This window comes from Piliocolobus tephrosceles, chromosome 14, assembly GCF_002776525.5.
Source record: "Piliocolobus tephrosceles isolate RC106 chromosome 14, ASM277652v3, whole genome shotgun sequence".
NCBI classification, from domain to species: domain Eukaryota; kingdom Metazoa; phylum Chordata; class Mammalia; order Primates; family Cercopithecidae; genus Piliocolobus; species Piliocolobus tephrosceles.
In genome coordinates, this window is record NC_045447.1 from 16,641,943 (window position 1) to 16,668,981 (window position 27,039).

At 41.0% G+C, this 27,039-nt stretch overlaps 2 protein-coding genes across 6 annotated transcripts in view; one reads left to right on the plus strand and one right to left on the minus strand.

Annotated features, from left to right (window-relative positions):
• Positions 1-335, minus strand: part of MRRF (mitochondrial ribosome recycling factor) — a 64,990-nt gene extending 64,655 nt beyond the window's left edge. For 2 of the 4 annotated variants that reach the window (XM_023198598.1, XM_023198593.1), the window contains exon 1: positions 1-335. Coding sequence is in view for 3 of the 4 variants with exons in the window: in XM_023198593.1 (XP_023054361.1) it covers positions 1-194 (194 nt within the window). In the remaining variant the exon portion in view is untranslated. The other 2 variants (XM_023198597.2, XM_023198592.2) reach the window with 2 other exon arrangements.
• On the plus strand, positions 75-26,196 carry RBM18 (RNA binding motif protein 18). Of its 2 annotated transcripts, XR_002728237.2 has the most exons (7): positions 75-224; positions 3,383-3,511; positions 12,879-13,005; positions 18,206-18,292; positions 20,473-20,558; positions 21,661-22,041; positions 23,733-26,196. XR_002728237.2 is itself a non-coding variant. In XM_023198600.2 (6 exons), exons 2-6 carry the CDS (start codon positions 3,399-3,401, stop codon positions 23,890-23,892), a joined length of 573 nt encoding a protein of 190 aa, XP_023054368.1. In that variant the 5' UTR covers positions 75-224; positions 3,383-3,398; the 3' UTR covers positions 23,893-26,196. The 2 variants fall into 2 exon arrangements, 1 of the variants encoding a protein (XP_023054368.1); XM_023198600.2 differs by lacking the exon at positions 21,661-22,041.
• The last annotated feature ends 843 nt before the right edge of the window (positions 26,197-27,039 follow it).

Genomic DNA, 27,039 nt, shown 5'->3' on the forward strand with positions numbered 1-27,039 from the left:
CAGCTATCTCCCGGGTTACTAAGGAAAGACTCGTGGGACCGCGGAGACCGCAGCTGCGCGGGCGTCGTGACGTCACGAGGCGAGGAGGCGGCGCAGGCGTAACGCGTCACAGGCGGCCTGGCAGCTGGCGGCATTGAGGCGGACGCGGCCAGAGGTCCGTCTGACCGCGGCGTCGGGACTTGGTTTCTGGGCATGAGCTGAGAGCACCACGCTGAGGCCACGAGGTGAGTTCGGCCGCGACATGTCCCTGCACCTCAGCGCTGGACCCGCGAGAGGTCTTACAGGAGGCCGCCCTCCCAGGACTGCATCTCAGGCCCCGCCCCGGATTGTACTGTAGCTGGCCCGGAAATAACAATCCGAGTAATGACCCCTCGCCTGTGTGAATTCGCAGCCAGAAATCGGGAAGCCAGGGTTCCAGGCCTGGCCCACCGCTTGCTTTTAGAATCAAGTGTCTCCTCTTCTCTGGATTGCACTTTCCCCAGATGACTATTTCTGGCTTCCAGGGTTGTTGCAGCTCAGCTGGAAGGATGAATGTAACCGCGTTTTGTGAACTCTGGTAGTCTAAAGGCTTGTTGCTATTGCAAAAGCAAAGCATTTTGGTAGTCCCATGCCGTCTTGATCTTTTATTACCCTTTACCGTTCCTCAAAAAGCCATATACTGAGCTGTCACCAAAATTGTCTTATTTAAGACTCACAACGACCTCATGAGACAGAAATAATTGTACCCATTCTAGGAAGGAAAAAGAAACTAAGGCTCCAAGTGGAGAAATGACTTGCTTCATGTAGTAAGTATTGAGCACCAGCCGTGAGCCAGGCAGTGTACTTAAGTGCTGGAAATAGAACCATGATCAAGATTGGCAAGGTCCTGTCCTGTGGGAGCTTATGTTCTAGTGAAGGAAACAGAGAGGGAAACATTAAATAATACATTAAATTAGCATTATATAGGAGGAAAAATGTGGAAAGTTGGCGAAGATATAGAATAACAAGGGACTGTGTTAAGGAAAGCTTTTCTATGGAGAGGATACTTAAAGATCATGTGACTTGCTAAAGGCACAGTTACCAGGTGCAAAAGTCAGGATTTGAATCCAGACCCGCATATCCTGCACTCTTAGCAGTAAAACATGGTACCTTTTTGTGGTAATAAGTATTAATAGCTATTGGTATTAGTGCTGATTTTAGACATGAGAAAATCAGAATGTCCTGTCATTCAAGTCTCAAATGTCATCTCCTTTAGAGAAGCCTTCCCTCCACTCAATCTGAAGTCGCCCAGCCCCTGTCACATCACCCTGCTTAATTGTATTTGTGGCGTGTATCACTAATTATATCTTCTTTATTTATTTTGCTTTTGTTTTGTCCTGCTCTCCTTCCAAACATAAGCATCCAGAGGATAGGGACCTTGCTTGTTCACTGCTCTGACTCCAGTAACTAGATAAGTCCTAGATAATAGAAACAGTGAATTTATTTTTTGAATGAATGATTTGTTTAAAAAGTAAGGAAAAAGGAAAGCAGAGAGAAGACAAAATGTGTCTCCCCTGGGATTAAATTTATATCTGTTTTGCCTTTCTCCCAGGAGGTTAGAACAAGAGCTGTGTCTTTTTCATTTCTCTATTTCAGTACATAGCCCAGAGTTTAACAGTTGCTAGTTGCTTGGCTTACATTGCTGAACAGATTAAAGATGTGAATGGGAAAGGAAGAACAATACCTCATGTGCAGGGTATTCAATAAACAATTAACTAGGGACTGCTGTGCTAGACTTTATAGGGTGTGCTGAGATGAATAACAGGTAATGGCAGTTGTTGTGACTGACCTCATGGTTCCTGAAGTGCTGACCTCTGAAGCACTTCTGGGTATAGGACATGTGTTCTGTAGCAGGGATTTCTGAATTTTGGCACAGCCTGCTCTCTTACCAGCCCCTAAAGCTTTATTTTACATCTGTCATCTCATTTTTGGTCCTTGAAGCCTTAAGTTTTAAACAGGGCAAAATTTATTAAAGATGGGGAAACTGAAGCTCAGAGAGAAGTAACTTCCAGTGGAAATGCCACAATTTGTGCTGGGCATGGTGGCTCACACCTGTAATCCCAGCACTTTGAGAGGCCGACGTGGGCGGATCACCTGGGGTCAGGACTTCAAGACCAGCCTGGCCAACATAGTGAAACCCTGTCTCTACAAGAAAATACAAAAATTAGCCAGGCTTGGTGTTGTGCGCCTGTAATCCCAGCTACTCGGGAGGCTGAGGCACGAGAATCGCTTTAACCGGGGAAGTGAAAGTTGCAGTGAGCCGAAATGTGCCACCACTCACCAGCCTGGACAACAGAGGAGAGTCTGTCTCAAAAGAAAAGAAAGAAATGCCACAATTTGAAACAATGTCTTCTGACACCAAGCTTTCTGCTCTTTCTACTGCTGTCTCCAGCATAATCCTGTGTTCTCCTTGACTGTGAGATGAGACATTTCAGGAACTAAGACTAGTAATAATTTAAGCTAACATTAATTGAGTGCTTCCTAGGTGCCATGCACGGTTCTAAATGCTTTAGGTATATTAACTCAGTGAATCTGCACCCTAATTTCATGAGGCATTATTCCCATTTTACAGACGAAGGAACTGAGGCCAACAGTGGTTAAGTAACTTGCGCAGAGCTACATAGCTAGCAAATGGTGGAACTTGACTGACTAAGGAGGAAATTAGTCTCTTCTTCCTGGTCTGTCCCAAAAGAGTAAGCATGATAATAGCTAGTATTTACTGATTACTTACTGTTGTTAGATACAGTATTTAGTGATTTTTTACTGTCTTTAATCTTCACAACAACTCTATAAAATAAGCACTGTTATCTCTTTAGATAATGAGGAAATTGAGGCCTAGAAAGTTCAGGTAATTCATCAAATTACACAACCTGCTTTCAAACCCAGTTCTATCTATGCACAGATTTCTTATATGGCCTCTTCTCTTTGCTATATTGCCTCTTCCTTGAGGAAAAGGGATGGAGTGCTGCTGTTCCCTGCCCATCCCTTTTAATGCCATTAAGACTCTTCCTGGTGGTTTCCAAGGCTTATTTTGGGTGACAGTTGTTGAACTGAAGTATCATGTAGTAATAGAGACTTTGGCCTCCTGCCCAGTCAGCCTCTGGCTTCAGAGGAGGAAAACTTTAGTTTCTCCACACAGAACCACGCCCCTTTCACCTTAAATGGCAGCTTATGTGCTCTGGCTGCCAGAGCAGTTGTCCCAAGGGAACTGGTTCTGGAGCCCTGGTTGTGGAATCACTGAGGCCTTTGAAGGACTGCCCAGAGGGCATGCCCTCCTTGAGTAAATGTTTGTTGAGTTGAATTTGAAGTCTTGTGTTCACACATTGTTACTCCCCTCCTGCCTGAATGTTCACATTTCCTTTAGTATTTCATAGACATTGATGGAAGCAGAAACCAAAACTCTTCCCCTGGAGAATGCATCCATCCTTTCAGAGGGCTCTCTGCAGGAAGGACACCGATTATGGATTGGCAACCTGGACCCCAAAATTACCGAGTGAGTCTGAATTACCTTAGTTCTTTACCTACAATATCGGAGTGTTTTGTGGTGGTGATGTCAAGAAGCATTTTCAAGGGGTGTGGGATATAGTTTGACCCCTTTACTTACATCTTATCTTTGAAGAGATAAGATGTTGTTGTTAGCCTGTTATCTTGTCACTTTTTTTACATTTGGACTCTGCTACTGCAAGGACACAGACTTGGGTATCCTTTAATCCATATGCCTGTTTTTTCTTATCTGCCAAAGATGTTCTCCCATTTCCAACTATTTGAATCCTTATACCTAGTAGCTCTAGGGAATTATTCTCTAGAATCAGCCATGGGAATACATTTGTACCCAGAATGAAGGAACAAGCAGAAGTCTCAGTACCTTTGCAAACAGGCAGAGGAGACACCTTGACTGTAGTTCATGTTAAGCAGCCATAGAACTATAGAAGGTCAGAGTTGTAAGGAACCTTAGAAATCATCCATGTCCCTTTGGTTTTCATTCATTCATTAAATGATTTGAGTGCCAAGTGCCATGCTAAGCAGCTTTCAGACTTCTTAAATCTGAAGAACCCTGTTTTAAAGTAAAAGTAATAATCAGAGCTGTATATAAAATAACAGCTCAGAGTTGCTCTGACTAAAAGGGAGAAGAGATGGAGCCAAAATCTTTTGTCAACTACTACCCTTTCTTTGGCCATCCCTGTTTAGGCTCTGTAGAACTTCTAGGGCTCCACAGAGCACACTTGACAACCTCTGATGGGACCCAGCTTTTTTATCTTACAGTAGAGGAAACCAAGTCCCGAAAGACAGAAGTACCTTGCCCAAGATCACGAAACTAATTGAATTGCCCTTACTCTCTGCTCTTTTACATCATAGCCATTAAGATGAAAAGGAATTTCTTAGCTGAGAAGATTGAAAGGTTTTTCCCTTCTGCCAGTTGTTTGATAGGGGGAGGGTGGTGGTTGGTGGCAGAGTAGAATGAGTGGATTGGACTGTATGAGGTCAATGCTGAAAGCCAGTTTGTTTGTTTGTTTGTTTGTTTTTGATTTTTTTTTTTTGAGACAGTTTTGCTCTGTTGCCCAGGCTGGAGTGCAGTTGCACAGTCTTGGCTCACTGCAACCTCCATCTCCTGGGCTTAAGCGATTCTTGCGCCTCAGCCACCCAAATAGCTGGGACTACAGGCAAGCGCCAGCATGCCAGCTAATTTCTGTGTTTTTGGTAGAAAGGTGGTTTCACCGTGTTGACCAGGCTGGTCTCGAACTCCTTACGTCAAATGATCCACCCACCTTGGCCTCCCAAAGTGCTGGGATTACAGACTTGAGCCACCGTGCCAGTCCGAAAGCAAGTTTTGAGCATATCATCAATCCTAGAAGTTACTCCCTTTGAAACAGTGTTAAAGACAAGGGGAGGCCGGGCACAGTGACTCACGCCTATAATCCCAGAACTTTGGGAGAACAAGGCAGGTGAATCACTTGAGGTCAGGAGTTTGAGACCAGTCTGGCCAACATGGTGAAACCCCGTCTCTACTAACAATAAAAAAATTAGCCAGGCATGGTGGTGTATGCCTGTAGTCCCAGCTACTTGGGAGGCTGAGGCACAAGAATCGCTTGAACCTGGGAAGCAGAAGTTGCAGTGCATAGAGATTGTGCCACTGCACTCCAGCCTGGGTGACAGAGGGAGACCCTGTGTCAAAAAAAAAAAAAAAAAAAAAAGGTGAAGGGAGGAGATGAGGAAACCTGCTTCTTTGAGTGTGAGATGGACAAGGTATATATGAGAGTTAGGATGAGGAAAGAGAAAAAAAAGGATATAAACTTATAAATCAGGATTGTAACAAAAAGTTCCTTAAACCTGCTCAAGCTCATATCAGCCAAATGTAAATATATTTAATTCCCTTAGAAATTATGACGGTATTTAAGATGTGTTGCCCATATATTATGTTATCTTGGTCACAGGGACCCTAGAGTAGATTGCATTTATTTCAGTTCTCTTTTATGGTTCATGGCTTTTGAGGGTGACTTTATGAATCTGAACAACCTCTCAACTAACGTCTTTTCATCAAAGAAGTTTTTTCCATCATCCACAACCCAAGCTATGAGGGAATGCTCATCGTGCTTTCCATTCCCACCTCTGCCTGTCTAAATGGAAATCTAAAGTGTGGAAACAACGTTGGTTGTGTTGGCCACACTTCTCTGTAATGAGACTTTTGTTCTAATTGTGTCCTGCTGCTTGACAGGAAGATTCAAACGGGCATTTGCCACCTCAGTTTATGTCATAAGTTGGAGTGTGTGGATGTTTTTTTCCAATTAGAACACTGGCAGGAACATTGAATCAGAACTTTCCCACTGATATCTCCGCTCTTTTTACATCAGGCCAGAGGTAGACATCAAGTAATAAACTGTAGATCAGAGCGTGCTGGCTGGAAGTGCTGGGCTTTGCCTGTGGCTGGTTTCTCCACTTCTGTATCACCAAAGACCATTTTTATTGTTTTTTTTCCTATGGATTCTTTTTTGTTTTGTTTTGTTTGTTTGTTTGTTTGTTTCACAGCTCTGTCACCCAGGCTTGAGTACAGTGGCACAATCATAGCTCGTGGCAGCCTGGAACTCCTGGGTAGCTGGGACTACAGGTGCTCGCCACCATGCCTGGCTAGTTTTTTGTTTTTTGCTTTTGTTTTGTAGAGACAGGGGTCTCAGTATGACTCTTAGGCTGGTCTCAAACTCCTGGGCTCAAGCAATCCTCCTGCCTCAGCCTCCCAAAATGTTGGGATTACAGGCATGAGCCACTATGCCTGGCCATCCTATGGATTCTTTACCTTAAAACATTTTATCTGTCAAACAGACTGGTTTATTAAATTGTAATGAATTTATGCTTAAAGATAAAACTACCACCAAGCGTGGTGGCTCACACCTATAATCCCAGCACTTTGGGAGGCCGAGGTGGGTGGATCACAAGGTCAGGAAATCCAGACCATCCTAGCAAATGTGGTGAAACCTTGTCTCTACTAAAAATATAAAAGTTATCCAGGCATGGTGGTGGATGCTTGTAGTTCTAACTACTCAGGAGGCTGAGGCAGGAGAATCACTTGAACCCGGGAGGAGGAGGTTGCAGTGAGCCGAGATCATGCCACGGCACTACAGCCTTGGCGACTCTATCTCAAAAAAAAAAGAAAAAGAAATAACTACCAGTCATAGCTTATGGTTAACATAAAATGTTAATATTACCTCATTTAATTTACTTAATTACAGCAGAGGAACCTGACGTTTTAGTAAAGTAAATCTTATCTTGTAGAAATAGATTATTTCCTTCCATGTTTTTGAAATACAGAAACTTCTGGATCTTGTTCCTCTCAGGGCATGTAATGGTGAGCCTGGATGAACTATAAAATGCAGTCATTCCCAAACATTGAAGGATTACATAATGAAACTTATGTGAATATATGGTACCTGTCTTAGAGTGCAGTCTCAAAAAGTATTGCTTGAATCCAAATCTCTAAACTTCTAATGACTCTTTAATAGAAATTTGCAGAGCATCCTCCAGCTTTCCTGTTTAAACCTACCTTCTGTCCACATACTGCTGCCAGTTCCTGCCATTTCCCCATTCAACAGACCCTTCTTCCCACTCTCTTTCCTATATGTGTCCCTATTCTCCACCTGATCTCTTTTATAAACTGATTTGAATACCTCTTCCTTTCAAATATTCTTTTACCTCTTGTTAGAAGACAATACAAACTTACTGTCATGAATGAATATGTAAAACAATGGCAATTTTTTTTTTTTTTTTTTTTTTTTTTTTTTTTTTTTTTTTTGAGACGGAGTCTCTCTCTGTCACCCAGGCTGGAGTGCAGTGGCCGGATCTCCGCTCACTGCAAGCTCCGCCTCCCAGGTTCACGCCATTCTCCTGCCTCAGCCTCCCGAGTAGCTGGGACTACAGGTGCCCGCCACCTCGCCCGGCTAGTTTTTTGTATTTTTTAGTAGAGACGGCGTTTCACCGTGTTCGCCAGGATGGTCTCGATCTCCTGACCTCGTGATCCGCCCGTCTCGGCCTCCCAAAGTGCTGGGATTACAGGCTTGAGCCACCGCGCCCGGCCTACAATGGCAATTTTTTAAAATAACCACTTTTCCACCCAGTTTTTTAGTTTATTCTGTGATTATTTCTAGTCATTCTATGTGTGTGTGCCTGTTGGTTATTAATCTGAGTCCTGCTCAAGTTGCACTAGGATGTCTGTCAGCCTCCTCCCAACAGAATATGCGTTTCTGACTGTCTAGCACTCTAATATTACTCTTCTTGTTTGTTTGTGTTCACTCTGTGGTTGTAATACTGACCATTTGGGGGCTATGTTAGATGCCAGAAATATTTGTATGACTAAATAAATCTTGGAGATTAGGATTTGAGGGAGTGATGATGCATTCTTGTTTATGGAGGTAGTACATTCCAAACCTATGTTCTTTCCGCTATATTCTGATTCCTGTCAACTATATTATATGTAATAATTTCTTACCTACAGAATGAGAATGTTCAACTAAATAATCTAAGCATACTTCTAGCTCTAATACCTCATGAATCTCTCTTACATAACCCCTTAAAACTTTGTGAGGTAAGTGGAACAGATACTGTTTTTCCTATTATATAGGAAACGAAGAGTGAAGTGAGTTGGCTTAGTATACTGAAGTAGTTAATGATAATTTCCCACCGCCTAATTTAGCGTTGTTTGCACAAATATTCTAATTTTTGAACAGTCATAATCAAAAGTATCCTATTTTAAATCTTAAAATGTAAGATTTTCTTTTTCATTGTTACGAGACCCAATCTAACTGTAAGTGTAAGCAGTACCTCTGAATATCATTATTAGTGCCATCCACAAAGAAGCTGAAAAACTTAATGATCTAAGGCATTATCTATTTTCTACACTGTGGTTTTCTTTCTAAAAGGGATAATACTGACTTTCTTTTTCAAGTATTAGATGTGCTGTGTAAAATGCCAAATGTGTAGCCACTGTATTATGCATATAGAAGTATGAAAGAGAACAAAGCCCATAGAAATGCTAATAGAAAGAGGATTCTGAGTGGAGGGAAAATCGTAAATAAAGGCCTATAAGTAGGAGTAAGAAAGATTGTTATGTGTAAGTAGATAATCAGGAAGATCTTTCTGACTTAAGCAAAGTTTGAATACTGGATGGGAATGAAAATAGTGGCTGCATAGATAGAATACTCTCAGGTTAAGACAGGGTCTTTAAAATTCATTCAGCCAAGTCTGAATTTCATGAAAAAGAGACTCATTGTGGGTATTTAGTAGGAGACTGACATCATAAAGTGATGTGGGTTTGGTGGTGGTGGTTGTTGTTTTGTTTTTGAGACAGAGTCTCACTCTGTTGCCCAGGCTAGGGTGCAGTGGCTCAATCTTAGCACACTGCAACCTCCACCTCCCAGCCTCAGGCAATCCTCCCACCTCAGCCTCCCAAGTAGCTGGGAGTACAGGCGTGTGCCACCACACTCAGCTAATTTTTTTTGTAGAGACGAGGTCTCACTATATTGCCCAGGCTAGACAATGATGTGTTAGTAAAGAAATTTTACATCAATATGTAGGATGAATTGGAAGGGCAGAAACTGAAGATGAAGATTCGCTGAGAGAGATTGCCATGAACCAGTCTTGCCATCAGTTATCACCTAGATACAGACAGTGAACTTGGAGACTGATGAGTGAGTCTGAGATGAGGAAAGTGATTGAAATAGAGTGGAAGGTTGAGGTGATCCTGAGATTTCTTACCTGAGGAATATAAAAAGATCATGTGCCCCCTGACCCGAGGGATAGCTGGAAGGATCATCAGTTTGTGGCAGGGAGGAATTCAGTTTGCGGTTATGTTAAGTAAACTTAAAAGCAGTGGAGAGCCATCCAGGTGGAAATGTCCTCCTGATACAGACTTTCAGGGATAAACTAGGTAAGCTGGAATGCAAGGGAAAATGAACACATGAGCATGCGAGAACTGTGTGTTCACCCCGGAAGAAACCTGTTTCTCTCTCAGCCTGTTCCTTATGTCTCCTCATTGTCCATACTTCTTTTTATGACTTGGTTTACATGAAACAGACTTCATTGTTTGGTTACTTAAATTGGAAACACAACAAGACCATTTAATAATGTACTTAGCATAAAACATAAATACCCATCTCATAGTAATTTCTGTGTACATTTATAAAGAAAATTTTCTCTACAACAAATTGTGCACCAAAAATAATCTTAAATGTCATTTCATGGGCTTCCAATTGCCTACAACATGAAATTAAAATTCCCTCAGCCCCTGACATCCTTCACAACCTGTCCTCTGCCTACCTTTCAGCCCCATCTTACTGGCTACCCCCACTCTATTCCAATGGATCAGACCGTTTTTCACCTTTGTCTTTGCACATTGCTTAGTACTCACCCACACTGACACAACCCAGTCACAGATATCACTCCTTTCACGAAGCTCTCCTTAACCACCACCTTCCCTGCACCGTTGGTCTTCTTTCTGTATGCTCATATTCATCCTCTCTGTGTACAAGCATCACATTGTTTTGTAATTGTGTGATTACGTCTCTCTCTCTCTTAACTAGAATGTGAGGTCCTTGAAGGCAGGAACCTAGTTTTATTCATCTGCATAGCCCGTATGCCTGCTTGGCTCTAGGTATCTATTTTAACATTTGTATAGATTAATTACTTCTGTGCCATTAGGCAGAAAAGCTCTCTTAAAGACCAATTACAGAAAACACTGATTAAGTTGCAGATATATATGTGGGGCTGGTGTGCTAATTTTCTAGCTCCTGAAGGCTGCAGGGCACACATTTCATTAAGTGAAGCAAGCCTATGCTGAGTAGTGTGCTCTCCCGCACTTCAGCAGCAGATAAAAGTGCTTGCAGATGTGAAAGCAAGATCCTTCAGGCTTTTTTCACTATCAGAGCCTGCAGTTCCCATCTCCAGGAAGCAAAATAGTAAACATTTCATTCCTTTTGTTTCGGTGTTCCGATAGTTTTAAGAAATTATCAAACAAGAAAAGAAATCCTGGAGAAGTTGAAAGACACAGACCTAAGCAGATGTTCCTGGAATCTTAAGGTCGCACTTCTTGGGCAGAATGTGTTTGTTAGCTTTACAAAGAGTAATCTTTTGTCAGTGTGTTTTTTTTCTTTTTTCTGAGTAAATTAAAATTCATTCCTTAGGAAATGCCATTCGTGTTACCTTCCTGCTATTAAGTAGAATGGAGCTAATGAAAAGATGACCAGCCCACAGTAGCCTTAGATTTTTTTTTTTTTTTTTTGGTTGTTGTTTTGTTTTGTTTTGTTTTGTTTTTGAGATGGAGTCTTGCTCTGTCATCCAGGCTGGAGTGCAGTGGTGCTATCTCAGCTCACTGCAACCTCCGCCTCCCAGATTCAATCGATTCTCCTGCCTCAACCTCCTGGGTAGCTGGGACTACAGGCATGTGCCACCTCGCCCGGCTAATTTTTTTGTGTTTTTAGTAAAGACAGGGTTTCACCCCATGTTAGCCAGACTGGTCTCGAAGTCCTGACCTCAGGCAATCCACCCGTCTTGGCCTCCCAAAGTGCTGAGATTACAGGTGTGAGCCACTGCGCCTGGCCTGGATGTATTTTTTTTTTTAATTTTTTAGAATAGGTTTGACTCCCCATTCTGTGGCAACTGGCACGGGGTTAAGATTTGGATGGGTTTAGTAATTGGAAGATGCAGCTGTGAATTAAATATCCTGGGGGAGACTCTTCTCGCCCATCTTTGTGTGTGAGAGACTCACCCTTGCTGTAAGCCTATTTAAAAGTCAGGTAAAACCACACATTTGCACTTAAGGTGTCTTCCTTTCCCCTGAAGTCACTTCCTACATTCTCTCTAGTGGTTGAGGTGTTCTAATGGGAGTTGGGAAGCTGGAAAGTAGGGGATCATGGTTGTTTTACCTTTCAAGATAGACCAGATTAATATCCACAATATGCCTTGGGATCCTTGCATTTGTCCCAGTACTAAACCTGTGTTATGTCTTTCTTGTTCCACTGTGTCAGACACTCGATCCAGGATAATGGACTTGCTTGTTGATGTGCATTAGTATCAAATTTAGTATAGTGTATGGTCCATTTCATATCTTTCTGCCTCCCAAAGGAGATTCTTGCTCAAGAATAAAATTTTGATGAGTTTCTCTTAGAAAACAATGTGAATATAAATGTGGCTATAACGACAACTTTACTGACTCCCTGTGGGGTAGAATTCCCAGTAATAACAGATTTAGCATGTGGGCTGATACCTTTTTAGTATCACAGGGACAGCATTGTTTAGAGAAAGCCTTGACTCCATTTGAATAGCACGGAGGATGCCAGGAGGAAGGCCAAAGGGAAAGGAAACGGGAGAGCTGTTGGTTTGTCTCACCCCCACATCAGATGACAGGAAGTCGGAATTGAGACTGGCCACAGCAACCTGTTAAGGCCACATCTGTTTGAATAACTTAAAAGCTCTATAGAAACCAAGTAAGTTTTGGAGTAAGGAATTTAAGAAGAGGATGAGGAGCAGAGTGGTAAGCAATAGCTTGGAGTGAACATCCTGCCAGGAATAAATTTCTTCCTTGACCATCTGTATTCTTTGCTTGACCATACCCTAGAGTATAAACTGTTTCAAAGCAACTGAGGTTGGTTAGTTACCCATAGCTGGATGATTTGTAGGACTAGCTGGGTTCCCCTGCCCTTTGTGAAACCAGCCTCAGTCGCATAGTTGTTCCACATTGTCCTAATGTTCAGTCACATCAGTCGTTGAAACTCTCAAGTGCTATGAAAGTATCACTAGCTGTGGTTTGATTAATGGTAGAGTTGCTCACAAGTGCAATTTGGGTCTAAGAATTAACTACAAAATCAAATAGGAAGATCTTCCAGGACTGTTTTTTTTGTTTGTTTGTTTGTTTGCATGAATGCATGTATGTTTGTTACTTTGTTTATTTTTGAGATAGGGTAGGATTTGGCTTTTGGAGGGTGGATATGTGTTTCTAATGGAGTTATAGTTATTCACAAATGCTATTTCATTGCCAAGGAATTACAAATAAATAAATCAACACTATTTTTGAGCTTTTCAACAAAAGAAAAACAAATAGTGCTTGTAGGCCAGACAGCTGTTTGTAAGGTGTGGTTTTTTTGTTTGGTATTTTTGTGTTGGACAGATGCATAGCCATGACAATTCTAGTTCCCATTCCAAATAGAGGCAAACAACTCTGTTTGCCAAATAAACTAATATAGCAGTTTAGAGGAAGGCAGGGGGCTGGGGTGAGAGATTTCATCCCTGGGGTAAATTATCTCCTGCTTTTGTCTCACACTTCAGGCTGAGTGGCCAACAGAATTCCCAGAGCATACTCATGGACTCTTCTTTCTCCACAGATACCACCTCCTCAAGCTCCTCCAGAAGTTTGGCAAGGTAAAGCAGTTTGACTTCCTCTTCCACAAGTCAGGTGCTTTGGAGGGACAGCCTCGAGGCTACTGTTTTGTTAACTTTGAAACTAAGCAGGTAATTAAGCTTTCTCCCCATTTTATAGTATTTATCAACCTCTGTCATCATTATTTGTGCATCTCTCTTGCCTACTAGAATAGCAGTTCTCTGTAGGCAAGAGCTATGTCTGATTCATCTGTGTGCCTTACATTGAGTCCTAAAAGAGATCCTCAGTAAACAAATGAATTAGTGGCTTTCACAATTCTCTCTCCCTTGGCCAAGGATTAAGGCAACTGACTGACCTACATTTTTGACCAAATGCATTGGGATGCCCACATTGAGCACATATACATCCCCCTCTCTATTCTCTTTTGTTTGTTGCTTTACTGGCTGGCCAACTGACAAAGCCTTCTTTTCTTTCAGTAGTTTTGCCCTGTGGTACAGAAACCTACCTGTGATGAGACACACACAAAGACTCTTATTATTTCTTCTCAAGGTCTCAGAACAAATGCATATAAATTTTAATGTATGTAGAAGAGAGCATTCACCTTCAACCATGATATATACATGGATCTCCTTGTGTTAAAATTTAGTCCTTGAAGTGGAAGTGCATTGATAAAGAAATTGAATTTGATTGTTAATAAATGTAGAGATGCTGCATAGTACTTATAAATTTATTCATCATATGTAAGAACATCGCATAGTTAATGTTATGTTAATAATTTGGGCCTGGCTCACACCTGTGATCACAACTACCCAGGAGGCTGAGGTGGGGAGATTGTTTGAGACCAGCCTGGGCAACATAGTGAGACCCTGTCTCTAAAAAAATTTTTTTAAATTATGTGTGATGGTGCACCTATAGTCCTAGCTACTTGGGAGGCTGAGGCAAGAGGATCACTTGAGCCCAGGAATTCAAGGCTGCAGTGAGCTATGATCGTACCACTATACTCCATCCAGCCTGGGCGACAGAGCAAGACTCCATCTCATAATAATAACAATAATTTGTATGAGTGTTTTTCTTTATTCTGAAATTAATGTATGAATATTATAGATGAAAATATAGATAACTGGCCGGGTGCAGTGGCTCACTCCCGTAATCCCTGCACTTTGGGAGGCCGAGGCGGGCGGATCACAGGGTCAGGAGATCGAGACCATCCTGGCTAATAGGGTGAAACCCCGTCTCTACTGAAAATATAAAAACAAATGAGCTGGGCCTGGTGGCGGGCGCCTGTAGTCCCAGATACTCGGGAGGCTGAGGTAGGAGAACGGTGTAAACCCGGGAGGCAGAGCTTGCAGTGAGCCGAGATCGCGCCACTGCACTCCAGCCTGGGCAACAGAGTGAGACTCCATCTCAGAAAAAAATATATATATAGATAGATAACTGAGAAAGAAAATGTAAATCACTTGGCCTAATACGCAGAAATAATCACTGTTAACATTTAGTCATATATCTTTCCAGTCTTTTTTTGTTTCTCCACATTCACACACACATAAACATACATTATGCAGTGTTGTAACACACAAACAAAATCATATTATCATGTTTATCATTCAAAGTATACTAAAATTTTTCTACCATTTACTCACATCAAGATACCATTCTGTATCTTGATATTGTGGTTTCACTGGAGTTTGTATGTACCTGTGTGTGTGGGGAGGTAAAATCATTGATCTGTATCTGAGATTTGGGCATTTTATGATTGTATGTGACTTAGACTGCATTTAAAAACTAATCATTTTTGATGACTACATAATGTGAATATATAATATTTGACTAGTCCCCAATTGTTAGCTATTTGGGTTGTTTCACTGGTATTTGGGTTGATTCACTAGTATAAATATCACAAGAGTGAGTATTTTTACAGCTCTAATTATGTATATTTGCCACATTTGTGGAGATGGAATGGCATCATCAAAGTCCATGCATAGTTTTTCTTTTCTTTTCTTGTTTTTTTTTTTTTTTTTTTTTTTTGACAGAGTTTCACTCTTGTTGCCCAGGCTGGAGTGCAATGGCACGATCTCAGCCCACCGCACCCTCTGCCTCCCGGGTTCAAGCGATTCTTCTGCCTCAGCCACCCGAGTAGCTGGGATTACAGGCATGTGCCACCACACCCAGCTAATTTTGTATTTTTAATAGAGTCAGGGTTTCTCCGTGTTGATCAGGCGGGTCTCAAACTCCTGACCTCAGGTGATCCACCCGCTACAGCCTCCCAAAGTGCTGGGATTACAGGTGTGAGCCACTGTGCCCGGCCTATAGTTTTTCTTAATACAACTGCCAGATTGTCTTCAAGAAATGATATATCAGTATGTTCTGAGATTGTATGGTAGTGTCATTTCTCCTTGCCAGTGCTGGGTATTTTTTATTTCCTCTAATTTTTTAAAATATGATAGCCAATAAGTAATACATTGTTACTCTAATTGTTCAAGTATTTTGAGTGAAGTGAAATAATGCACTATATAATTAGCATTCTTTTTTTTTTTTTTTTTTTTTTTTAATACGGTCTTGCTCTGTTACCTAGGCTGGAGTGCAGTGACACAATCATTACCCACTACACCCTTGACCTCTGGGTTCAAGTGATGCTCCCACCTCAGCTGCTGCAATAGCTGGGACTGCAGGCATATTCCAGCATGCCTGGCTAATTTTTGCATTTTTTGTAGAGACAGCGTTTCACCATGTTGCCCAGTCTGGCTTCAAACTCCTGGGCTCAAGCAAACTGCCCTTCTGTGCCTCCCAGAGTGCTGAGATTCCAGGTGTGAGCCACCACACCTGGCCAGCATTTTTTTTTTTTTTTTTTTTGAGACGGAGTCTGGCTCTGTCGCCCAGGCTGGAGTGCAGTGGCTGGATCTCAGCTCACTGCAAGCTCCGCCTCCCGGGTTCCCGCCATTCTCCTGCCTCAGCCTCCCGAGTAGCTGGGACTACAAGCTCCCGCCACCTCGCCTGGCTAGTTTTTGTATTTTTTTTAGTAGAGACGGGGTTTCACCGTGTTCGCCAGGATGGTCTCGATCTCCTGACCTCATGATCCGCCCGTCTCGGCCTCCCAAAGTGCTGGGACTACAGGCTTGAGCCACCGCGCCCGGCCAGTGGCCAGCATTTTTAAATATTTTATTCTTTCTTAATGATAAAATGAAGTGCAGTGATAATTCCTTTTTTTTTTTTTTTTTTTTTTTTTTTGTCCTGAGACACGGTCTCTCTCTGTCATCCAGGCTGGAGTATAGTGGCACGATCACAGCTTAGTGCAACCTCAACTTCCTGGATTCAAGTAGTCCTCCCATCTCAGCCTCCCAGGTAGCTGGGACCACAGGCACACACAACCACACCAGCTAATTTTTGTATTTTTTTGTAAAGTCAGGGGTTCATCATGTTGTCAGGCTGATCAAACTCCTGAGCTCAAGCAACCTGCCTGCTTCAGCCTCCCAAAGTGCTGAAATTACAGGCGTGAGCCACTGTGCCCGGTCTGGGAATTGTTGCAGACAACTAAAATCAGTGGTCATGTTTGGGCATAGATGTTAGTTTAAAAACACTGGAGTAGAATACAAAGCCTAGTTTATATTTCTGGCTCTTTTATTTATTAACTTTGAGCAAGGCTCTTAACTTCTTTTGGCCTCGATTTTCCATCTAAGAAAGGAAATTAAAAATACATATCCTTCTTAACTTATGGGAAGTTGGGAGAATAGATGCAAGTATAAGAAAACATAGTGGGCATTTAATATTTTCGAATATATGAAAACATTTGAAATAATGTATACAGGTAGAAAATTATTTTTAAAAACATTTAAAAATAAAATATTTAAAAATAAAATGCCCCTTCTGGCAACTGCTGCTACTTTGGAACTGATAGAGTGCCCTATAAGTTCTTATTCACCAAATGAAGCTTAAAAGAATAAAATGTTTCTTACCTGACACTCTAGCTTTGTGTGCCGTAGTGGGGCAAGGATGATTAGTGAATATCCAATGCCTACTACACAGTGAGAACTCAGTAAATATTTGTTAAATGTCATACTGGTAAGTTCTGTAGGAACGGGAGAATCACCAGTAAAACCAGACTGGAATGCCTACTGGCTTCTATAGCCTCTCCTTGCTCCCTGGGACATCCTACTCCTCCTCTGTTCCTTAAGCGTTTCTTCACCCTCACTAAACATGGGTTAAACTTGGCCGAATGTCTCATGGATGCAAATGGGGCAAAGAAGGTTTGGCAGGATGGAAAGTACAGCCAGGTTTCCTGGGAATGACCCAGAGTGACTGTTAGCCAGCTTCAGGAATTCCTTTCAACCATATTACTCCTGTGTCTGATGGGGAAAGGGTCAAGGAACTTTTGGTTCTGAAAACCAGGTGCATAGATTGACTCACACAGATACCTTGCTAACGGTCTCTTTGACTCACTCCTGCTTTTTCCGGCCTAGTTTCCTTGACTCCCATGCCCTTTAAAGCAATTATTCCTCACTATGAATCCAGAGAGTACGCCCTAGTCGAGGATATGGTTCCAGGGCCCTTGCGGGGAGTACAGTTTCTTGACATAGGAGGTGCTACCCTAACTAACGGAAGTGTGTATATGGCTGTCACATAATGGGAACAGCACTATTACTAGCATATGTTAGGTGTATATCATATACTTCATGCTTTATATTCTTTGAGTCCTCACAGCAACCACTGAGGAATAAGTATCCATATTATCTATTAAAAATTATATATTATTTATCTATATTTTACAGTTGACAAAGCTAGAGACACTTAAGTGACCTGCGAAATATCATACTGCCAACAAATGACAGACCAGGATTTGAATTTTTGTCTGACTGACTTAAAAATTCACGCCCTTAGCCAGGCACAGAAGCTTACGCCTGTAATCCCAGCACTTTGGGAAGCCGAGGTGGGCAGATCGTGAAGTCAGGAGATTGCGGCAGTCCTGGCCAACATGGTGAAACCCCGTCTTTACTAAAAAATACAAAATAATTAGCCAGGCATGGTGGTTCACACCTGTAGTCCCAGCTACTCAGGAGGCTGAGGCAGGGGAATCGCTTGAACCCTGGAGGCGGAGATTACAGTGAACTGATAGCGCACCATTGCACTCCATAGCCTGGCGACAGAGCAAGACTCTGTCTCGAAAAAGAAATGCCCTTTTTAAAATTCTGCCTTGTAAAATTGTAAACCCTTGCCAGTTATTTACCAAAAACAATTTGTTAGAAACTGAGCCATCAAAGCTAGTGAGGCCCTGTGAGAATACATATAGCTAGTTAAGCACTTCAGTTTTTAACTAACATTTGTCCCTTTCCTGGACAGGAAGCAGAACAAGCCATCCAGTGTCTCAATGGCAAGCTGGCCCTGTCCAAGAAGTTGGTGGTGCGATGGGCACATGCTCAAGTAAAGGTATGTCTCAGAGGCTAGAAAGGCATCAAGCCTCATCCTAAATAAGCCTTCTGAAAGACGGTTGTCCACTTACCCATTTATGCCCCAATCTTTTCACTCCAGAAACAGCCATACTTCAGGCTCCTACTTGTATCTGCCATGTGTGTTGCCAGATTTTTCTTTTGAGAACATCTCAGGAGGGATTAAGTTCCTTGGTTATTTCTCTCCACATGCCCACAGATCCTGGTTTTGATTTTCTCATGTGGCTAATAATTACTACGCTCAGACCTCTGTCATTTCTTCGGGGGGAGGGTTCTTTGGAGGAAAAAAAAATGTATTTATTTTTAAAATCAGTTGCCATAGGCATTATTAGACTCTTCCCAGCCTCTGACTCTGGAGAGTTTGAATTTGTTTATTCTAAATGCTTGAGAAATGGGTAGTTGGTATGAGTGCTTAAAGCACTGGCATCTCCTTACTCCAGAAATCTTGGGAGTTACCAGGGTGTGGGTTCATGGGGCTTTGCAGTGCCTATATTGTGTTTAAGTCCTGAGAAGCAGTAGGCTGCCCTGTGCATTCTGTAATTAGTCTCTTGGGAGAATGCACTAGAAGAGCTTCAGCCATTAAAAAAAAAACAAAACAAATGGCATTCTGTTCCAGCTGGCACAGAGGTGGTAAAGTGTGTTGACTGGAGCGTTCCTAAGAGTTGATCTGCCTCCTTCTGCAGTGGGGACTTGAAAAACCTGCGTGCACAAAGATTTGTGACAGTTTTGAGTTGGAACTGAAGTCTTTAGCTCTAAGCATGGTTTTTGATCAGAGACTGTCTAACCCCCTCCCCAACAAACTTCCCAGTAAAGAGTCACAGAGACTAAACAGACATTTAAACTCAATGTCCAAGCTGAAAAACTAAGTTCAGATACTTTAGATCCTTCTGAGTATTCCAGGTAATCACAGAGCCTTCTCAATTTCTAGGACACATTGCCTTAAAAATAGAAACAACAAGGAGAATTACCAAATGCTTTTTTACTCAAGGGAAAATCAAGTCTCATTTGCCAAACTCGTTTTCTCGTTCTGCATCTCATTGAAAAGGCATGCAAGAGAAATCATTCTCCATTCCTGTCTTTCATTTGAAAATCTCTTTGCCTCACGGTTCTCTTCTGCTATAAATCTTTTTTGACCAGAGGCTCTTGATTGCTCTTCAATATTATATTTACTTTTTACAAGAAGTGTGTAGTTATCTGGCTAGGGCATGGTGGCTCATGCCTGTAATCCCAGCACTTTGGGAGGCTGAGGCAGGAGGATGGCTTCAGCCCAGGAGTTCAAGGCCAGCCTGTGCAACATAGTGAGACCCTGTCTTTACTGTTTCTAATAAAATTTTCAAAGAAAAAAAAAGTATGTGATTATCTGACATCAAATTAAACTACTACTTTACTATAGAATGTTTTCTGTATCAACAACTGAAAGCTGTTACAACTTTTATTCTTCACTCAGGCCTGTTAAGAGTTAAATATTATGCTCAGTTGGTACTTTGCAAAATTTAAAGGTTTTTTTGTTTTTTGAGATAGGGTCTGGCTCTGTCACCCAGGCTGGAGTGCAGTGGCAAGATCTTGGCTCACTGCAACCTCTGCCTCCCAGGCTCAAGCAATCCTCTCACCTCAGACTCCTGAGTAGTTGGAACTACAGGCATGTGCCAGCGTGCGTGGGTAATTTTTGTTTTTTATTTTCTTTAACAATAGAGACAGGGTTTTTGCCATGTTGCCTAGCCTAGTCTCAAATTCCTGAGCTCAAGCAATCTGCCCACCTGAGCCTCCCAAAGTGCTGGGATTAGAGGCGTGAGCCACCGTGCCTGGCCAGTTAAAAGTATTTTTAATAAAATAAATATTGTAAGAGGCGATATGTGACAGTTAAAATAAGAATATAAGAAGGCAACCCTCCTGTGTGTTTGTACCATCTGAGAAATTGAAAGTTGACATTTTTTTCCTATCAAATAAGAAGGAACTGATGACTAGATGGAAGCATCATTTTCTAAACTTACAGCTTTTAGGCCAAAACTATGTGACGTTTTTCATTAATTCTAAATGTAAAGTAGTCCTAAAATTGGAAGTAAGATGATGCACTGACGGTATTAGTTTCTGAACCCACGCACTACAGTAAAGGGCTGGTTTCTGCCCAAGTGAAGTAATTTCTCTATTTCTCATTTTCAGAGATACGAACATAACAAGAATGATAAGATTCTTCCAATCAGTCTTGAGCCATCCTCAAGCACTGAGCCTACTCAATCTAACCTAAGGTAAGATGATATGCTATAGAAAGACATGGTAATTCAGGAGCTTCAGCCATCATTATTCCATGTCTTCATAAAATAGTGAGTCTTCAGACTCTTAGAATTTATTAATTTGACAAGAGATATGTTCAGTTAGTCTCCAGAATGTATACATTTCCTCTCCTTCCATCCACCTAAGGTCATGTAGTCCCCATTTACAGAATCATTCCCTCAAAAAAGACTGAGTGTAGCTACTACACACCAACCCTTGTGCTTGGCACTGGAAACACAAAGACAGATCAGTCATTATCCTAAAAACAAGCATTTTAATAAGGCCTTGGGTCTCTTGGGCGTTTGTCATTATATACTAATTTTTACCCAATCGTAAGTTCCCTTATACAAAATTTTGGTTTGCAGATATTTGATTCTGTGTACCATTGCAACAGCCATAACAGTTTTGGTTCTAGTTTGTACGAATTGTTAGTTATTTCTTTGAAGTTTAAAACAGGAGAACTAAGGGTTGGGTAGAGGAAGGGGAAGTTAAGTGGATGGTTGAGCAGAAGTAGAAGGTGGGTTTTTTGTTTGTTTGTTTTGTTTTGCATTGTAGCCTAGGGAGACATTTTAGCAATAACAATAGCCAGGATTTATTGAGCTTACTCTGAAGCAGGCACTGTGCTAAACATGTTACATGCAGTATGTCATTTACTTATGGCTGAGATCACACAGATGGCAAATAACAGTCAGGATTCAAAGCCAGGTCTATTAGACTTCAAAATTTAGTCTTGTAGTTACTATTTCAAAGAAGCCCCAGGCCATAAGTGCAGGACTAAAGCCTGTTCCGGGGTGGGGGAAGACAATATGTGAAGGAGCATCAGTGATACTTAAGGATCAGTAACCAACAATCCTGAAGTCGGGAAAGTGATGCCTGTTTGGGTGGAGCACCAAGCAGGGGGAATAAATGCCTTTCTTGTATATTACCTGCACCAAGCAAAACAGATTTACAAGCATCTCATTAAACCTAAGGGAAGGTGTTCCTGAAATGTTTTCAGGAATGGTAAATTGGTAAATTTAAATTAATTTTATGGTTACTCATTGAAGTTTAATATGATTTTTTTTATTTTTGCTCTAGGGAATTAAGTGACTTCTATAGATTCACTGGGAGCATATATCCATTGTGTTATTTTCCTCATGAGATTTGAACCTCCTTGATCACAGATTGATCTCCATGAAGGTTTTCATAAATCTAACTCCTTTTGGAAAGAGATGACTGCATTTGTGCTTGATGGTCTTCATGTTACAATGAACATGTCTTTAGTTTCTTATGATTTGTATATGCCACTTGTTTACAAGATAGCCTAGGGTTTTCCATCTATTTTTTTATCCAGAAGACCGCAGCTTACATCTCTCTATTAACATCTATGCCTAATGAGAGAAGGTTCCTTCCCTGTGACTCATACAAAATCAGTGACCGGCTGTGCCATTAATGGAAGAGGGGCCAGAATGCATCTCGGTAATACATCAGTGTTCTTTTTATTGTAACTTAGTTTTTAAATTTCTTGCCCATGTATACCTTTTGAGGATCTCCAAAAGGCCACTTATACACTCCCTCCAGGTTTCTCTCACTGGCTATAGACAGTTAACAGCGTCAAGAATGGAAAATGAAGGTAGCCATAGGCCAAAAACTACCTACTCCCTGAGTGCTCTGCATTCAGGTCCAGGGATAGCAATGATCTCAATCAAAAGCAAATTCCTCACCGATTCTCTAGGATCTCCTCTCCCTTCCTGTCTAATATAGGACTATTTAGCTCTTGATAGAGAAGAAAAAATGAGAGCTTTAGTGATGAGTTGAATTCTCACTGCAATTTGTTAACTGTGTGAACCTTGATCATATCACTACCTCTGCATTTGTTTCTGTATCTGTAAAACATGGATGATAACCCATGTAGAGCCATTGCAAGGATTAAAAACATTATAAGTAGGTCAAGTGCAGTGGCTCATGCCTGTAATCCCAGCATTTGGGGAGGCTGAGGCAGGAGGATTACTTGAAGCCAGGAGTTCAAGACCAGCCTGGACAATGTAGCGAGACTCCATCTCTACAAAAAAAGTTTAAAAAAATCAGCTGGATGTGGTGGTGTGTGCCTGTAGTCCTAGCTACTCGGGAGGCTGAGGCAGTAGGGTTGCTTGAGCTCAGGAGTTCAAGGTTTTAGTAAGCCATGATGGCACCACTGCACTCCAGCCTTGGTGGCAGAACAAGACCCTGTCTAAAAAAAACAAAAACAAAAAACAGTATAAGTAAAATGCTGGGCACTGTGCCTGGCTCATTGTAAGCACTTTGTAAATGATAGTTTTTATTAACACACATTCATCAATAAAAAGAGACTGTATAGGATTTCCAGAATGGTTTCTTTCCATTTTTATTCAGTGATTCAGGTGAAACCTGGGCTTTTGAGTCAGTTTGTATTCAAATCTCTGCTCTGTCATTTACTCGCTGTGTAATATTGGGCAAATGAACCTTTCTGTGCCTCAGTTACAACATCTGCAAAATGAGGAATATAACCTATTTTATAATGTTTTCAATTCTACAAGAATTATTTTTAGTGCCTACTCTCTGCCAAGCATTAAGGTGCTGAACAGTGTCAGCGTCTGAGGATTAAATGTAAAAATACATGAAGTACTCCTAACAATGTCTGGGTTTATGTTAAAAACTTAATAGATGGCCAGGCGCGGTGGCTCACGCCTGTAATCCCAGCACGTTGGGAGGCCAAGGCTGGCGGATCACGAGGTCAGAAGATGGAGACCATCCTGGCTAACACAGTGATATCCCATCTCTACTAAAAATACAAAAAATTAGCCGGGCGAGGTGGCAGGCGCCTGTAGTCCCAGCTACTCAGGAGGCTGAGGCAGGAGAATGGCGTGAACCCGGGAGGTGGAGCTTGCAGTGAGCCGAGATCGCCCCACTGCACTCCAGCCTGGGTGACAGAGCAAGACTCCATCTCAAAAAAAAAAAAAATAATAGATGGCTCAGACTTGATCTCTTTGTTAGAATGAGAGAATTAGTTACATATGTAAAATGTTTAAATGTTTGTAATTTAGTGTCTTGTTGCTTCTCTAATATTCCCAAGAGGCTCAAAGAGATCAACTATACAGGTATTTTCTGCAGGTATTTAGGCCCACTCTGATCCTCTGCTATTCTTTTTCCAGTGTCACCGCAAAGATAAAAGCCATTGAAGCAAAATTGAAAATGATGGCGGAAAATCCTGATGCAGAGTATCCAGCAGCGCCTGTTTATTCCTACTTTAAACCACCAGATAAAAAAAGGACCACTCCGTATTCTAGAACAGCATGGAAATCTCGAAGATGATGGTTGTGAATTACTGTAGCAGCAAAAGCAAATTGGTCTCCACACCTAAAATCGTCTGCCTTTGTACTTTGTAGATGTGAATGGCACTATTCAACGGAGCACAATCACATGTTAGCATTTGGTAACATAATGTTTTTGGATGTTCTTATGGATGTTTTTTCCCTGCACTATGTATGGAATTGAGCATCATCCAGAATAAATAGGATTGTATCCCAAATTGTGATTGGAACCCTGGGATGCTCTAATTGGCTGGTTTGTTTGGATTTGTAACTCCAGAAACATTCGTAGTGTGCCAGAGCCAAAGGCAAATACACAAAATGTTATTACTTAAATCAGGAAACTAAATATATTAATGTCTATTAAAAAATTGAGCATTTTTCTATGCTTATGTGTCTTGACAACACAAAAAGTAAAACGGAGGGAAGTGAGAGACAGATTTTAAATCGTGTTCAGAACTGTTGTTCCAGAATTTACTATGGCAGTCCCTCCAACTGGACTGAAAAAGAGAAAGTTCTTGGCAAAAAGGAGCTGATTCTTTGAACAAATTTTGTGGTAATCTGTTTAAGAATTATGCTTATTGTTTCAAAATCCCAACTAGGAAAACATGGTGTATATCTTAAAGTTGTTCGTGTTAAAACTAGAATCAAATTTAATATTTTATACCACAACACAAGTTCTATTTGGAAATTGAACTTTTATTCTATAGCAATCATTTTTGTCAAATCTAGATAACCTTGCCTTCTATAATAACAAATGTTGCTATTATCATGGGACTTTTAAAATTACATTTATTGCATGGGATTGTTTTTATAGCATGAGAATGTTCTGTTTGGAATTATATCATGGTCAGTCTAAATAGAAAAAGCAAAATTTATTTGAAAACCTAAACATTGCTATATTGGTCACTATCAAACATACAATTTTCTAATAATTGTGTAGCGGTCTAAGTGGAAGAGATTGCATTAACTTGTGCAGGACGAAGAGAGGACATGCAGTGGGCACAGAAAGTCAATGGAACAGACGCCACTCTGGCACCAAGACTGTGATGACTTTGTGTGGTAGGTAGTTTTAAAGGACTGCATGCCTCGGAAATGATTCTTCACTTGGAGAACATACTTGCCTCTAGATATTTCACTCTAAGCATCCTAAATATAACAATAGAGAAAGATAAGTCAACCAACAGATTTGGGGATGTGTTTCTTCAGCACATTTTGGTCATTTTGGTGCCAAGTTTGACATACTGTTTAATTGGGTAGCACCTTTGCTCCTTTACCAGGTATGTATCACTTCATTACTCCAGGTGCCATTCTTGGTGATTACAGACTGTTTATCACTATCATTGTTAGCAAGAGGAAGCTTTCATTATAGGAACTTAACACCTTCCCATGAGTATAAATGAATTTAAGACATTTGAATCAAAACTTCAGTAGAGGGAGGTTTTAGAATTCATAAAACTGGTTCAATGAAATTATTTTTACTTTTTCCAAGGTTAATCTTTTTAAATATCTCTAGACATCAAATACTTGCCGTATGTGTTAGCTGTGTCTGTCTATGATGCAAGTAACTCTCCTCCTATTTGGGGGATAGTTCAGAGAGGTAGGAGCATTATCTCCCATTTTTCTGGTGACTTCTTGGAGTATAGAATTCACCATTTTATCCATAAGTCTTCAAAGGGTAATGGTGGAGTAGAACTTACATAATGCAAAATAGTCTTCTATTTTTAATAGGAACTTAGAAAAAACTTAATATATAGAGTTGTTTCCTTTAGAAACCAGAGCTATTTATTTGTATTTAAAGCATTGTTTATTATTTGTACTGATTCTTATCCCTCTGTGAATAAATGTAAGATGGTGTCTGTGTGGTTATATCTTCTCTCATTCACTTAATGGCATAGACTGCAGTTCTCTGACAGGCTTGTTTCCACTCAGGACTCTGGCCAGCATGTCCAGGTCAGGTGCTGCTTCTAAGTGCCTTCTCTGCAGAGGGTTCTGGCTAGAGAGTCAAACTCAGAGGTAACTTTACCCTTTATGCCTGCCTACCTCTGTTGTTAGAAATGAGAAGAGAGACCAGCTGTTTCCACTGCAAATGTCAATATTTGAAAAGAAGTTGTTAATGGAAATTTCTGCAAGCATCATACTATGTTTAGTCTCTCATAGTAGAGATTTCAAAAGAATAAATGTATGTATCATAAATATGCTGAAAGCAGTCTGATGAAAGGTTTTTAAATTTCAGGTGTTAACTTGGTCAACTCTTTGTTAGGAGGTTGTCTGTACTTAAGGTAAAATTTTTCTTTGGTTTACTGGTTAATTATTTTGGTTTGCTAAAATTGTGTCACTTATAATTTGGGTTTATATACAAGAGTGAAGAATTGAAGGAAATGTTGCGGAGAGAGATATGAACTATTTTCTTCATCTCAATTCCTATTTTATCAAATGCAAAATGTAATCCTAGCCAGTTGGTTTTCTATATATCTCAGTACTGGGGAGGAGTATCACATGAGGAAAGATTTTTCAAAGCATGTCCGCTGAGGCACAAGAATCGCTTGAACCCAGGAGGCAGAGGTTCCAGTGAGCCAAGATTGTGCCGTTGCACTCCAGCCTGGGCGACAGAGTGAGACACCATCTCAAACAAAAACAAAAACAAAGCATGTCAAAAATCATTAGCACAAGTGGTATGAAACCAGGTATTCTGTAGCTCTGTCTCTTATGCACAGTTTCCTGAATCAACAAATATATCTGTGATTCTTTTATACTACTATATAAAAGAATAGGGTAATTCTTGCTTTATAAACTAAATGTTAAAGATTTCCTATATGTAATCATTTATTCCTAAAATATGATTTAGTCCCAGCATGTTTATCCTTGTTTTCTCTTTTTCTCTCCAGCTCTTATCTAGTCTTTCAACAAATCCTATCAACTCTGCCTTCCAAATGCGTCTTGAATCCAGCCATCCCACCACCTCCAACACCACCACCATTTTTGTTAAAGCCACTATCACATTTTTGTTAAAGCCGCCATCATCTCTTCCCTGGACTACTACAATACCTTCCTAATTATCTCCCTGCCTTTGCTATTGATTCTTTAGGGTCCATTTTCCACACAGTAGCCAAAGCGATTTTTAAACAGTTATTTTAAAAATGTGATTCTC

Coding starts and splice junctions, on each gene's coding strand:
- RBM18 (XM_023198600.2), top strand. CDS start 3,399: ATGGAAGCAGAAACCAAAACTCTTCCCCTGGAGAATGCATCCATCCTT. Junction 13,006..18,205: donor TTAACTTTGAAACTAAGCAG/GTAATTAAGCTT, acceptor TTTCCTGGACAG/GAAGCAGAACAAGCCATCCA. Junction 20,559..23,732: donor CCTACTCAATCTAACCTAAG/GTAAGATGATAT, acceptor TTCTTTTTCCAG/TGTCACCGCAAAGATAAAAG.